This window comes from Rhipicephalus microplus, chromosome 6 (assembly GCF_043290135.1).
Source record: "Rhipicephalus microplus isolate Deutch F79 chromosome 6, USDA_Rmic, whole genome shotgun sequence".
NCBI classification, from domain to species: domain Eukaryota; kingdom Metazoa; phylum Arthropoda; class Arachnida; order Ixodida; family Ixodidae; genus Rhipicephalus; species Rhipicephalus microplus.
Genome location: NC_134705.1, coordinates 133,029,436 through 133,045,247, shown reverse-complemented (window position 1 = coordinate 133,045,247; position 15,812 = coordinate 133,029,436). Strand labels below are relative to the sequence as shown.

The following is a 15,812-nucleotide window of genomic DNA, read 5'->3' as shown; positions in this document are numbered from 1 at the left end:
AATATCATATTAGGCGTTCGAATATTTCCTAAAGCCTAGCTAAGAATGCGCCCTTTTCGGCACCCCTCTGCATTTATCATCTAGGATTAAGGAAATTAATTCATTACTTGAACAACCTTGCCACGATCGGATTTGTTTGAAAAATTGTGTATCACTTACGCCCTGCTCCACCAGAAAACAAGGCAATCAAGTATCTGGTGATGTGCTGCTCCTTCATTTCATTGCTAGTGTCATGACTGGTACATAATTTCATTGCCTATCATTTCTTTTACTTTACACTCCCAACACTTTTTTAATGTAAGCAAGTTTTCTTTTGCATATAATCTTTGTCAATTTTGTACCATGTGAACAGCATTAATTACATCCAATAACAATAATTTAAGTAAATGTGTTTTATTGTGGGTGCTGTACAGGGACTGTCACCTGGTACGTATTAAAGTGGTACAGTTACTAATTAGTTAACACCCTTGTTAATTATAATGCTTTTATATCTATATTCTTTCTCTTTGTCTAACAACCTTTTTACCTTAGAATCCTCAACATCCACTAGCATGTGAAAAAAAGAAAAATGGTTTTATGTCCCCAATGATAACTTTAAGGTTTTATAATACACACAATTCTTTATTAGAAGGCAGTCTTTCTTTATGGTATTCATGTTCTATTTAATTAGAAAAGTTAATTTAACACTCTTTTTACTATTATGTTTCAAACTCATTAGAGTAACACTGTCAAACTCATTAGAGTTTGACACTGGAAGTTTGACAAAGGATTCGTCAAACTTCTCGTGAGCAATCGATCTCAAGCGCACATTTTCAAACGAGCAAGCGAGGAGTAATAGAAATAATCAGGGCACAGCGTGAAACCATGGTAGCACGAAATTGCAAGCACCACGTTCGACGAAATAAACCTTGAAACTTCGACCCGGCTTTGATTACGCCTTTGCAGAGCGAGACAGCTGTTAACGGCGGCGGCGGGCGTCGTGCAAGCTAAGGCCATTTATTGAGGCGACAATGCCAGTGTTGCGTGCGGCGTTGAGCTGCTTAAAAAAAAAAAGCGCACACACAAGTGGAGATGCAGTGGAGACGCAGATGGCGCAACGATTGGCTCATTCCCGCTAAGTCGGCCAATGGCATGTCCGGGTTTCGGAACGCAGTTTGGCAACTCATATGATTGAATAATTCTGGGTGGTGCCATGGGCATCATGCAGAACACGCACAAAACAGCGCACAGTGCTCATAGATTGAACGAACAACTTAGCTTCCCAATCCATGTGCACGGTAGGGCACATGCTTAAAGATTCAGCAAGCACAGAGAGAGCAAGCACCACTGGATCACTCACAAATCTTTATTTACCATTTTTATCGAAACAAACTTCTTCCCCGTCTCGTCGTCCAAGCTGGAAAAACAGCGCAAAAGAAAAAATAAAACAGACACGAAAACCAATATTTCAACTTCTGCATCATCTCGCATATAGCCATGCTTTCTTCCACATTCCCATTGCAAACTTTGAAAACCTACTTTTTTGTATTTGCTTTATTTAAATCCTCTGCACATAAACTTGGTAACATAGATTTACACAAAAGAAGGAAGCTCTCCATTTGCTACCGGCAAACAAGGATGGTCCAAGGGCGCTGCACCCGAGGCAGAGTCCTATAAATGCTGTTAATGACATAAAATTTTGCATACCAGACATCGAAAGCGAGCTGGCATTTAAGAACACCTGCATTTGCTGGGCCAAATTAAAGCCTGCTGGAAAAAAATCTTTATATCAAGCCAGCACCAATGCTTTATTCTCAAGCACGCAATTTTAACACCCGAATCAAACCAGAACCAAGGATGCTTAAGAGCTGTGAACAGCGGATGTACAAGACTGCCACACTCTTTCAACAAGCTTTCTTTTTTTTTTCTTCTTGTTGCCATTGCATAGTAATGAAGCTGTTCCACAAGCTCTCCGCTGCACTGTGGTCTGGTGAAAATTTGAGGCAATATGGCAAAGGCCTATTGCATTATCTTGCAAGTAACGCCTCAAAATATTTCAATGTTTGTAAACTCAAAAGAGGCAATTAGAAGCAGCAGTTATAATACGACCTGCCTACTTGCACAGCTTTGTCCAAACTGCTTCACGTTTGTTAGGCCCGAATCGCAGAGCTGTCAAACGCTCGTTCACGTCCCAAAGTAGAATCAGCGTTAGAGACTGTACTGTGCTTTAATGGCTGCATCTTCTTTAAGAAGCAATTTGTTGGCCATGCTAACAGCACGAGTTAATGCCATCAACATTCCATCAGCCGGGAGAAACTGGCGATGTAACTCCACCTCGCAAATCTACCGTGGCAGCATTGTGACTAAGCATGCGATGGCCATGTGAATCGGGCCCCAAGTCAAACACATATATGGACAGTCATTATTACAGAAAGATGTTCCAATGCACCACCACGAGTAGCAGCGTCCTTGGGCAGGGAGGGAAGAAAAGAAATTACACATTCAACTCAGTTGTACCATGGCAGAGGGGCGCCAGTAAGACCACACACACTCACACAAGTAAACTTCAAGAACAACAAAAAGGTTAAAGGCAGACAAACCGTAAAACAAGAAAATGGTAAATTGCTTCTCTTCTACTAATAAACATTCGCAAATGACTACATACAGTTCTTCTGTACATATTACAATTCTGGAAAAGAAAAGAAATTACACAGGTCTTGAGTCCACAGTCATTGCAGGCATTCCTCCTTCTGACCTCTCTCTCTCCCTCGCCACATCTTTCTTTTAAGCAGTCCTCCTTTAAGAGTCACGGCGCAGCATTCAAACGAGACGCTGGTCCACAGTGTACTCAATTGGCGGGTACATAACGTTCGAACAACTCATCCGGCTAGGCTGCACAACTTCAATCAGACCCAACATCCCATAGAGGCAGAATTTCGCAGTGGATTCATTGTATAATCTTACTCGATAGTCACAAGGAGCATGAACAAGAAATTAATCTTGTGAGGTACTAAGCATTATGGCATTTACTGTTTTCCACCGAGAGTCCTTGGAAACAATGCAAGACTGTGCAATTTCGACGAACGCTTGCTATGCACATCTCGTGACCAATTTAGAAGTGTGAACGCTATGCCAGACGCCTACGATGGCAAAACAGACCGCAGGATTCCACCTCCCTGTGGCATTTGAGCCTAAAAGAGCAAGCAGTTTGGCCAGAAGGGCTGCTTGTAAGCTGTGTTTATGCGACATTTGGTACAACTGATAAGGGTGACCCGAGGACGGAGCCCCAACTCGCAGTATTAGTAAAATGAAGGCAAGAACAACGAAAGACAGGCACCAACTGTCACAAATAAGATCAATTATTAAAAGAATGGTCACATATTAATAAATACCTTGAAGATAAAAAAACACACAAGTCAAGATACCGGGAAACATTTCTCTTTCAGGTATCTCCTCGTAGAACCAAGAAAGACAAGCAGTGGGAAACTGCTCTCAGAGCTGCCCATTTTATGCAGATAAGTAGAAATGGTGGTGGAACCCAAAAGTCCTTTTTCTTGACCTACAAAAGGCAATGCACAAAGACTGCCACATACTAGAGTTCCAATTCTTCTGAACTTAACACTGCTGGCTGGCAAATATCAGTAATGAAAGCAAAATAATATTTAAGCCAACTGTGACAACTCTCTTTCTTGACACTTTCAATACACCCGAAAATGATAGTGCAAAACTAGAATAGTCTAAACACACACATGTGGTAGGAACAATACGAAAAAACTTCCCAAGGCAGGTAGGGCAGACCTGGGGGGTGGCCAAAAAAAAAAGGCAATGCACAACTTTGTAGTCCTCCCCTAGATGTCTCCAACGCATCACGTTATTGAGGCAGACTGCAACCACATGCGGTCTGCCGACAGGATCAACGGCACGTGTTAGCAAAGAGCCCTTCTATGCTGCAGGTCGGTGATAATGAAAAGAGAAACGCTTGCGGAGGCCACTACCTCAGCTACAGTTTGCAACTCGCAGCACATCCATTTTTTTTTTCTGTACACAGAATACGCTCGCACAGCTGGGACAGAACACTAAACATGTGCTGTGTGTCAAATGCCTACGTCTGCGATGCAGCCATTCGCGTCTTTTCGGCAGTCCACAGTGACAGGCATAAAAAAGAAAGAACAGCAGCATGGATGCATTCGTCTTGGCTTATTTCTTTTTCGGCAAGTTGAAACCAGTCTCCTGACTGCCTTGCTCGCTCTCGGCAACGGTGCCATTGAAACCTTTCACATCTTCCACCACGCGTTTAGCCCTATGAGTACTACACGAGTCCACTGTCGGGAAAAACTATTTTTCGCGTCGTCGCCATGGGAAGTTTCCATTCGGACGCAAACGGTTTCGCGGTCAGGGAAAAAGGGGGAGACACTCGCGACTTTTTCTTAAACACTAGCTGCGACCAACTACCGAACCCCCGCGCTTTTTTTCATGGTTCCGAAGGCTAGAGAACTGCACGCGTGCCAGTCAAGGAACTGCACAAGGAACAGGTGAAAGGACCGGCAAACACGCACACATGCTGATGACAAGCCACGTACAGTGGAAGGACAGCAAAAAACCGGACGAAAAAGACTGAGCGTACAAACACGTGTAACCATGCACTCATCGAGAAGACAAGGCAAGAAAAGAAAGAAAGAAATGCAGTGCGTGGCAGCACACAATTCCTCGTTCATACTACGTCCAGCCTGCGCCGAAGTTTTTTTCTTTCACATTCACGGGAACAACGGAGAGGCCATCTTGGTTTCAATACTCCAGCAACAACAGACAGAAGAAGCTACTCCGGCACTAGCATCGTTACTTACAGTGGCGGCGACAGTGCGGTACCTCACAAAGCTGAGCCCAACAGAGGTTGAGATTTTTTTCCCGCACATACACGTTTCCCTAGGATTCACTGTCCACACAAGAGAGTCTGAGTGTGGGCAGACAGGTGGGGAAAAGAAACAAGAGAGAAAAAAAAAACCGAGAGTCTGTAGTGTTCGGCCAGACGGGGGCAGCGATGGCTCGACGCAAACCCTTCGCCGAAAGCCTTCGTCCCTTCTTTCAGCCGTTGATTGTGGCTCCATCGTTGACTCAAGTGACGCGCGCACGAACACTCCCCTCTTTCTCTCTCACGCCGTCCGAGATGTGGCGACGAGCAAGAAAACACGCCAAAGGAAGGCAACGGTCGGGGGACAGGACACAAGAATAAACAACACTTACGGAAAAGTAATAAAAGAGGAAGATCAGGTAGAAACTTGAAGCAAAACGAAGGAAATGTACAGAGCGCGGCGATAGCCTTTTTTTTTAATGTTCCTTTCCCCTTCCCGAAACCTCCCTTGGAGCCGGTGGTGGCGGTGGTTCAATAAGTTAGGTTAGGCGGCTGAAACACACACACTCACACGCATTGAGGGCGGCACACTCCCCCTCTCTTCCGTATCGTGAGGAGTGCACGAAGACCTGTTGACCAAAAAATGTGTCCAGCTCCCGAGCTCTTCCTTATGCCCGACACTCGCCAATGAAGATGACACGGTGGCGACGCAATGCCAGTGCGGTTACATGTGGTGGCAGGACGAGGGGTGGAGAGGCACGCATGTGTGCGAGAGATGGTGTGTGCGGAGAGAGAGAAGGATCGATCTGCTCCTCTAGTTCTTTCTTTCTTCGTACGACACACCTCGGCTGCTGCCGGTTTTTCCTCCTCAGACGAAGACCTTGGCGAGGGCGTCCGCTCCGGCGCTGGCAATGTATGGCTTCGACGGGTGGAAGGCCACGTCGAAGATCGACTCGTCGAACTTCTTGCGATGCGAGGTGATCTCTTGCACGCACGTCTTGTTGTCCAGGTTCCACAGCCGGATTGAACAGTCGTGGCCTGCGCGCATAAAGATGAAGAAAATAGGGGGGGGGGGGGGGGGGGGTCGCATCGAGGTGGTTACTTAGCAGCAAGCAGGCTGCAACTGGCTCTGTTCAATTCTGGGCTCTCACACGCAAAAAACAAGAATTCTATCACATTGATGACATGGGGAAGGCAACATAAATTGGTAAATACTAAAACTTTCATCAGGCAAAAAAAAAAAACAACTCAAAGCAACACGCACAGTACACTAATAGGGGTGAGCACAAGTGTCATCTTTTACACAGGGTATCCCAAGTATAATGCAGCACAATTTTAAAAAAAAAAGGAACATCGTTACACAGAGCCCACCTTGTGCACGTTGATCCCAGAATATTGTAGTAGGTAATACCAATTTTTTCCATGAGGTCTAGTTAATTGGTCCGAATTACGTTTATAACGCGACGAGTACTCACTTAATCATTGAACTGTCATTGACGCCTACGCAGCACTGATAGACCGTGGCAAACGCAGTGTCAAGTTTTCGAGAATACCGCACATGTTGTCCAAACGATTCAGAACCAGCAAGGCGTGAACGTGACAGAGACTGTCCTTCAAACAATTTGCAAGTGCACTGCTTTGCATCGTGCATTTGAACAACTAATCATAGCGGTGGTCTCTAAACTGTGTGCACACATATTTTGCAAATTATTGCGTCACTTTATCTACATGCATGATCTCTAACTACGACAAACTGGGTGTATTTTGCAAACACAAAAACACAAAATTTAGCTAACCTGCATATTAAATGCGAAAACCGGCATGTGGAAAAATTCACGTAATGCTGAGAACAATAGAAGTGACCGTCACACAATGGGTCACTCGGTCGATCACATGGCATCGCAAATCTAAACACTTTCGTGTCGCCTGGAAGTTGTAAGACTGGCAAGCCAATACGGACTTTTGCCAATACTCGTTTATCATACGGAAAGTACAGTAGCACCATACTGGCTAAAGGGCACGCATGCAAGAGCATTACTGTATGGAAACTCTTTTCGTATGTATTACAGTAAGCCACGCATTGTGTGAAATGTGGTTCATACTTGGAGTCCCATCTCTGCGACACTGACCACCGCCATCCATAAATGAAGATTCTTCCAATAATAATCCAAGATGATAATACTAGTGGGTACACAAACTTCTTTGCGTTATGTATAGGTTTACTTGATAATGATGGCCACAAATTTAAGCAGCCTGGGCGAGTGGTGCCATCTGACAGTGGTGTGCGTGACCAGGCAAGCACAGAACGTAAACAAGTATGTTATACTTAATTGTCAAGTGTCATTTTTGGCAATGACATAATTCGGAATGAGTTATCAAAAGACATTTTTGACGGCAAGGACACTCGGCGAAACGATTATTTTGCGATCAGCAAATAGCTGCTTCACTTAGAACTAGAAACTGTCATCAGCATGTTACTGTGCACAGTGAGAAACTCCCATGGCTAAAACGTTTTTGGGACTGTGGTGCGCAAATACGAACAGAGCCATAACTTGCACGGTGTGGTACTGCTGTAACTCGCTGAAATGTTCACACAGCAAGAAGCCAGAACAGGAAGTACAGTTTTCACAATTCAAACGCGGCTTCAGATGTTTCAGTGACTGGTATGCGCAATCTGGTCTCTCTAGAGATAATCTTGGCTCTGATCATCGCGCGTCAAAATTATGTCGATATGACTCGAAGTGAAGACTGTGGTAAGAGAAGTAGGTGCATTAGTTAGCCCTAAATTGTCCCGTTTACATACACGAGTACTGTATGTGAGTGACTTGTTGCCAGTATTACACAGAAAAAGCTCATTTATAAGAAAAAACAAAATTAACAGCACACTTCCAGAATACAGTCGAATCTCAATAATTCTAGATTGAGGGGACCTGATAATTTGTTTGAATTAAAGGAAGTTCAAATTAATGAAAGCTAAATGAACGGAGAGCTCTTCATGCAGTGGCACATGTGCATTGAGCTAACACACAAGGGGGAAGTTTCAGAAGACTTACATTTATTCACAAAACACAGGACATCTGTCATTAATTGAAGTAATCGGTGATGCGCATCTGCACATGTTTGCCTTGCAACGAGTCAATCGATTTCGCACGCTGTTTGTAAAGCATGTCTACTTCGGCTTCAGCATTCTCCTGGCAAGAGAAGTTGCCTGCGGCAACGTGCAGCACCGACACTCTCTAAAGACGACAACAACAACTGCATCTCTTACTACCCTCTGTGCCAAAGCCGCCGTAGCGTTGTTAGCACGTGACAAGAAAGGAGGGGCGTCTCCACGTGGAGAGAAGCAGATCGACATTTGAGAGAGAACCAACACTGTGTGGCAGCTGCTTCTAATCTTTTTTTCTTTCTTGCTTTTTTCCGCATGCGGTGTTGATAGGACAGGGTTCTTTATGTGGCAGGGGCGGGAAAAGCGGAAGCCTGGCACCCGTGCGTCGCAGATCGGCGAGAGAACCAACACTCCGCGACAGCAATTTTATATATTTTTTTTCCTCTCTGCACACTGTGTTGAAAGGAGAAGGGTCAAGGGTCTCTACGTGGCAGGGACAGAAAAGGGAGAAGTGTGGCACAGGCACGTCCCAGCTCGGCATTTGAGAGAGAGCAAACATTCCGCCGCAGCCATTTTTTCCTTTTCTTCTTTTCCTCCTCCACATGCAGCATTGAGGTGTCTGAGGTGACGCCGTCGAATTGTGCGTGGTGCTGAGAGAATTTTCGAAGCGTGGTATGTTCGAATTAGCCGTAACCAGTGCTAGCCCGTTCGAATTACAGGACATTTTCGCCTATTGGTATACACATAGCTTTGACAGGACCACAGCGTTGGTTCGAATTAAGCATGTTTGAATTAATGAGATTCGAAAACATATGGTGCTTTGTACAACAAAGCACATTACATTAGCTGCTGCTGGCATTGCACCAGTTTCAGTACAAAGTGACTGCTTTGATTCCAGCTATATTAGAAAGCTGACAGTCGGGCCACAGTGTGAATCAGGTTTGGTAAGCGACAGCTTTAGTGACAGTGTCTCCATCACCTGGCTTGTTGCTTTGGAGTGAATTTTCATGCACCTTTTAATATTAGCTAGATTCGCAAGTATTCACAAATGCATTGCCCTGCAACCACATTCTCAATGGACAACACCGTTTTAAGATGGCACTCTCGTTCACTGAAACTAAAACCTCTTCTTTCAAGTCCTTGATGGACACATTGATTTATCTGATGGGAAGGATGCGTGCGCTTGTTAAAGCACCAAAAAACAGTGAGTGACATCAAAGGGGCGCCCTCAGATCTCATAATCTTCGCACACAGCGGCACATTCCTTTTCCCGCCAAGACCGAGAGTGGAGAACTAGCAGCCTGGCGACAGCAATTAACCGCCAATTCCATTCCAACCCAAGCCTACTTTTGTACTAGTACTGCCTAGTTTTTAAAAGACAATTTAATTAGGGAAGAAAAAGAAATAAAAAAAATTTGAACAACGAAGTTTTAGGAGATCGAATAGCAAGACTGCTGGACTCCAGACGCCTAAGTCAAGGCTTGAAGGACCCCGCTAGCGAAGGCTGATTGTAATCACTGGGCAACCCGCTTTGAAGCCAGGACAATGCAAGAATGAGTGAATACAAAATTGTGTTGAAACTGAACTCGGTGTGTGAAATGCTTCAAGAGAGGCCAAGAACGACATAAGAGAGGCATTGTTTTGGAGCCTCAACAGTTGGAGGACGGCAAGTAAGAAGGCATAGGTGAAGCTATGAGAGATAGCACTCTTTGCAGCGACGAAACAAAAGCGCATTCTTATCCCCCCCCCCCCACCTCGCCTGAGAAAACGACCTCGTTTGTGTGTGAACTACGTGACGGGTCGCCAGAGTGGAGTTCACCGCACGTTGACAAACAACAGGAAATCAATCTGTTCACGGTGAACGTGCTCGCAGCCCGCACAATGGAGGCCACAATAGAGGCAACAGGTAGAGTGCTTTTAAACGACGCATCCGCAACAATGAACATATTGCGCCGCGGTCTCCACTCGAAAATGAGGCAATACTAAGTGAAAAGAAAACTAACACCTCGCTGCTCTTGCAGCCTTGAAATTGATGAGCGAGGGCGAGAGTTCGGTCTGCAACATCTACTAGTCAGAAAACATCGCTTTATCATATGAAGGATCGTTGATGACGCGCGCACATTCGTCGCACATTGGCGTCAGTACCGTCACTGAACTGATAAGCGGCCTAGTGGACAGACAAGCACACGGCAACAACTTGCAGCAAAACTTGATAGAAACGACACGCTCATGCTAACAATCAATCTGATTATATGCCCGGTGCATATTAACCGACGAAAAGTATGTGTGCCACGATATTCTTCAGTCGAAACGGCAAAAGAAATGTTTTAACCAATTTTCTCATTTTCTCAAAACACAGATTTTGACCACTTTCCTTGTTTGCTCCTTCTGTAAAAACAGACCTATACAGCTATAGCTATAATTCTTTTTGCGCAATGTAGTTAAATGTGCACAGAAAGCAACATTGAGATCAGATTTTTAATATGCAGCTCCAATTTTTTTAATTGTCATAAAATTCCTTTTTTTGTTTTTGGTTACATGCAGACAGTGAACGTTATTGTGCTATAATCCAAGAAGTACTTTTCAATTTTCGATCAGCTTGCAGCATTGCACTCCTTAGGCTTTCTAGTCTCCATATATGTGTTAAAGACTATATAATTTTTATGTACATAAATTTGCATTGTTTCCACAAGAAATACAATGTAATTACTAATCTCAGAAAATAATTAACCTGCATAAAATATACCTGGATAGTGAAAATGAGCTCAGGAAACTGAACAAGGCTGTGCAGTTTCATCTAATTTGGTGAAAAAATAACCAACGTTATCTTCAAGACCCATGTCCACCCTTAAAGGAGGACAACACACGGTAGCGAAAGAATGTCGAAAGATAACTTAGAAAAGGCCTGAAGCTGCTTTAAACCTTCACACAGTGTCTGAAAACATAAGCCTGAGATATTTCAGTATCTTATCCAAGAGACATTTGGGTACTTTGTGTCAAAAGCGTACCGGGCATTGAGACAAATGGTTTACTGCAAGACATTAAGACATTGAGACAAACTGGATTACTGCAAGATCTTTCAGCTGTCACGACTTGAATCCCGGAGTTTTCTTGAGCCAAAACCACAAGATGATCATAAGACGTGCCACAGAATTTTAAAGCACGCATCAAAATCTAAGCACATAGCTTTTTTTTCGTCACTTGCCCTCATTGAAATCTGGTCACCATAACTGGGAATGCAATATGCACACTAGTAGTAAGCATCGCAGTGCCGTAGCAGTGTTAATGCAGAGGGCAATGGCCACAGCTCTTCAAGAAAACTGCTTCATTGAAGTCTGAAACGCATCAGGTTAATTATTCCTCACACAGCTGGTATAACGGTACAAAGTACATATATATCAAAGTGTGATGGCGATGCTGAATAGGATAAAAGGAACAGTCCTGTCAGACCACGCAAGGAAATGGTGCCACTCACTGCCCGAAAGAAGGTAAAGGCCGTTGGGGTCGATGGCCAGGCTGGTCACTGCGTCCAAGTGGGCGACCATGGAGTGCACCATCTTGCCTGCATTCGGCGCAAAAGAGCCAAGTGAGTGGCGAATCATGGCTGAATACAGCAGATGTGGAAACAGCACCTGCTGAGCAGCAAAATTAACATGACTTTCATGCAAGCAGCGAAGACTACAACTGCACAGGAGGCACGGCATCAACAATGCTTTTGCAACCTTTACTCGTCTAAAGTGGTCAGCTGAAGAAGTTAATGTTATGCAAAAGAAGCAAGTTCATAAGCAGCAAAATTCCTAAATGGCTAAATGAAGCCCGAGCGACATTTCACTACTCATCCCCAGTGTGAACAATTTGAGGCAAGCTTGCCTAGAGAATCCTTGTAACAGTAAAATGATAGCTAAAAAAACATCTTGGAGACAACCTGACAAAGTAAATTCCATGCGTTTCAGCGATGCACATACCAGTGTTGTTGTCGAAGAAGCGAATGTGGCGATCCTCGTGCGCCGTCACCGTCATGGGCAGGGTCGGATGGCTCACCACACAGTTGATCTGTTTGCTCAGGGCACTCGCATCTGGGAGAGGAGAAAAAAGGTTGTTGTGGTTCTTCTACTACTACAGTATAGACCGCTTATAACGTAAGTCACAGGAGTCACGAATATCCGCACTATAAACGGTACCGCGCTATAACCAAACCAACCATTTTCAAGGGCCGCACTTGTGCAAAACATGTTGAGCATGCAGCTTTGCGTGTCCGAGAATTTCTGAATGTTAAAAGAATTTCATGTCCAAAGACATGTGTTGCCAATGAAATGAATGCGAAGGGGGGGGGGAGGGGGAGAGTGGTAAATTCGCCGACTACCAGACCGCCTCGATTATGCGCATTACACAGAAACTATGTCTAATCCCGTCCTACTATTTGAGCGCTACACAGCCCCACTCGTTTTCAGTTAACCCTATGTAATCCTTCCCATAAAGTGTGGCCACCGCAATATGTTTCGTAGATTCAGTACCAAAGCGCAACTTAGATTCACGCAAACGCTACCGATCAAAGCCTAGCTTGCCGTTTGGTAAGTTGTTGCAGAAAACTTGTCCAAAACATGACGATTTGGCATCAAAAAGATCGCACTAGCAGTGAACCAAGAACCGTGTGCGTGATGCAAGTTCGCGTTCGGGGACGGGAGATCAGCAACGACGATCGACAACTCGCCATGCTTTTACGAACGACAGCGCACTGGCAACAAAAGTGAAAGCTCGCCTCAAAACCGTAAAAGGTTTTCAATTTACGGAAGAGGAAGCAAACACGATAGAACAGCGCACCGTGAGCCCTTGCAATGTGGTCGCTGCCACAGCGCACGCGTCGTAACGCGAGTCGCCATCCACGTTTGAGACCCGAATGCAGAAAATTCGAAATAGCGTGCGGCAATCGCGGCCCGCGAGGCCCGCAAAGTTCAGTGAGTAGCTTCCAAGCATTTGGGTTCGCACTCAGGCCAAAAGTCCCTAGAATTTCATCTAGGGGGAGCAAGCGCTATTCTAAAGCTCATATGGCGCCCGCAATGCCCACACCGCCCGCTGTGCCCGCAACGGCCACAGCTCCTGAAAACATTATTCTAAATCTCTCTATTTGTTGCAAGCGTGACAACGACGACGTCTTGCCCGGTGGGAAACTTAAGCGCATATGCAGTTTATAAGGACGGGATCGCACATGCCACGTTGAGCGGTGCGCAGCCGAAGCCACGCTAGCAACGTAGTACGCCGTAGCCGCGTTGGTGCCGGTGCAAAAGCTTATCGGCCACCGAGGCAACTGTCCTCCCTACTCGGCGAGCCCACGCAGTGTCCTGCGGTCTCTCTCCTTTTTTTTTATTTTCTTTTTATTCTTTCGGCCCTTGGTTCATTCACTTCGTGCTCCCTCCTCCTCTGTAAGACGTCGTTCGCTCTCCAGCGGCGCACCCAGCACTATTCGCTGCCGCGTTTGTCACAAACAATTTCCGGCAACCACATTATAACCAGTGTTTCATCTTGGGGCTGGACAACAAGCAGTATGCGTATACATAGGGTTCTATGAGAGGGTAAACGGGAGTTGAAAAAGACCGCATTGTAAGTGGTTCTGCACTACAAGCAGTTACGTTATAAGTGGTCTACACAGTATTTGTACTACTGCCAAGCTTGAAATGTGAGCTGTTGATATCATGTAAAACGGCAGTCCCGTCCACACGTATGCTGTACTACTAGTGCTCGGGGCACAGACAAGCCAAAGAACACAAGCTGGCAAGTACATCCCCTGTGTCCTCTCTCTTCAACGTGTTACAAGAATCCATGCACATAAAAAGGACCAAATAATTGGGTACTGTTTCATTCCTTCTTTTTGTAAAAACAGTGCTTCAGCGTGCCAGTGTCAATGCTCCCACACACATAGTGAGCTTTTTGAAGAGCATCTTTGGAAGGCACACTGCCTATGCACTGAGTGCATGCCAATGGAAGCACCATAGGTAGCAAACTTGCCAATTACTCTAGGGAAAGTAAGCAGACGGCCGCCGTAGTTACCTACGTTGTCGTACTTGTGTTTCTTTGTTGTTCACATTCATGCAGTGAAATAAGCAACCCGATTTTCAAGGGATGTTGAAGAAAAAAGGAAACAGAAAGAAAAAAAAAAGCTGCCCCGCAACTTTGTTTTACTAATTTACCACACAGCCTCACGATCAAGAGCAACGGCACCAATGTATCGCCGCTGTGCATTGCAACAGACGAGCCGCTCCGACATTGTGCAAGTTATTGTGTCGCTTCTTGACTTCAAACTTTCGTACTGCCATATAACAGCACGATAGATGCATCATGCCAACACTGGTAGGCGATTAAAGTTATTTCAGCCTGAGCATGCGTTGGTACGGTTCAACTGCCAAAGGCATTTCGCTCAAACATTCTGTATTGATTATTTCAGCAACGCAGCAGTGGTTGACTTAGGAAAGAACAAAAAGCTATTGAGACGATGCATTTGTAAACGAAACAAAGCAAATGTTCACCACGAGTTGCACCTCACAGCCAAACCTTGCTATGTTCGTCTGCACGACGTTCCTTTCATATTTACCTGCTCCGCATAGACAACAGTGCGGACTGTTAGCTATCCTTCGCATTTGGTCGTTACATCTCTCTTACGCGACCCTTTATAAAGCTTGTCACTGCTCCCACGGCGTCATCTCTCGATACTTCAAATTCTAAGTGGCCGCACTACATCACAGAGCAGGTATTCTCTGGTCGAGCAGGCTACACTATCACCTAAACAACATGACTCCTTCGCTGACAAATTTCTCGCTGACTGTCCCTCCCCCACAACGCTGCTCACACCTGGATTCAGGAAGCTTCCGCATGATTAGTCTCCGTACAGCACCCTTTTCCCAGATTCATCTGTGAAATAAGACAGCACCACTTAATTTGTCAAATTCCCCTGATCTCGCCCGAGCATTAGACTGTATTGACAGCATGTTTTGCAGAGAGGCTTGCTTTTGGAGTCTATTCATACAGTTGTTTTTAAATGCTTGCGATCTGTCGGCACAGAGTTTACATGTTCTTTTAAAATTGGCAACATGCCCTTACCAAAGCGTTCATTTGTGACACAAACCATTCACACATCCAGTTGCATAGAGCCTTGCGCCTTTCCTGCATCTGTCAAGGCAGAATCGATTGTTTGGCACATGAACGAAGAGGAAGTAGCAGCCGCAAACTTGATCCATCTCCTCGCAGCAAAGCTGTACAGTGTTGTCTTCTGCTTGGCTTCCCGCACATACTGTTGCCGGTGGCCACTAGGTGTCTATCAGTAACGCATCTACAGGTAGTGCACTAGGCGTATAGACGATTGATTTCAAACAGAACACATGGCCACTGCCACCATGAGCTGTTAGACAAATGTTCTTATTTTTGTATATCACGAGGTTAATAAAGTCATGGCACATCAAATGCACCAACTCAACAGTTTTCACAGGTATGCGCCTATTGTAGAACCATTCGTTTAGTTGCAGAACATGCAGAACGACAACCCTACAGCACAATATGGCGGCACTGAAACGCACCAGTGAGACACAAAAATCAACTTGTCAACAGTGCTCTCACCTGGATTTTGGTCGCTTTCAAGCCGCACCACCTGCTTGCCCGTCTCCAGATCCATGATGACAGAACGAGATGTCGTGTATGCCACCGCCATCTGGGTGGAGTCTGATCGCACGAAGTCTACAGATGTTGGAGTGCCGTCAGCTGAGTAAAGAAGAGTAGAAAAACCAAACTATTCAAATAACTTCAGTACCCAGACCTTGCACATTAGTGTGGTGTCGTATACTTTGAAAATTTCCAGTTTCTCCAAGCACAGAATAATTAAATATTCTCTTC

General features: G+C 45.1%; 1 protein-coding gene across 3 annotated transcripts in view; it reads right to left on the bottom strand.

Annotated features, from left to right (window-relative positions):
• Nucleotides 1-5,275: 5,275 nt before the first annotated feature.
• LOC142765516 (striatin-3-like) overlaps nt 5,276-15,812 on the bottom strand; it is a 107,113-nt gene continuing 96,576 nt past the window's right edge. For all 3 annotated transcript variants that reach the window (XM_075866625.1, XM_075866626.1, XM_075866627.1), the window contains 4 exons: nt 15,540-15,680; nt 11,900-12,010; nt 11,410-11,496; nt 5,276-5,866 (listed from right to left, as the gene is read on the bottom strand). In XM_075866625.1, coding sequence (XP_075722740.1) covers nt 5,697-5,866; nt 11,410-11,496; nt 11,900-12,010; nt 15,540-15,680 — 509 coding nt within the window. In that variant the 3' untranslated portion in view covers nt 5,276-5,696. The remainder of the gene's footprint in view (nt 5,867-11,409; nt 11,497-11,899; nt 12,011-15,539; nt 15,681-15,812) is intronic.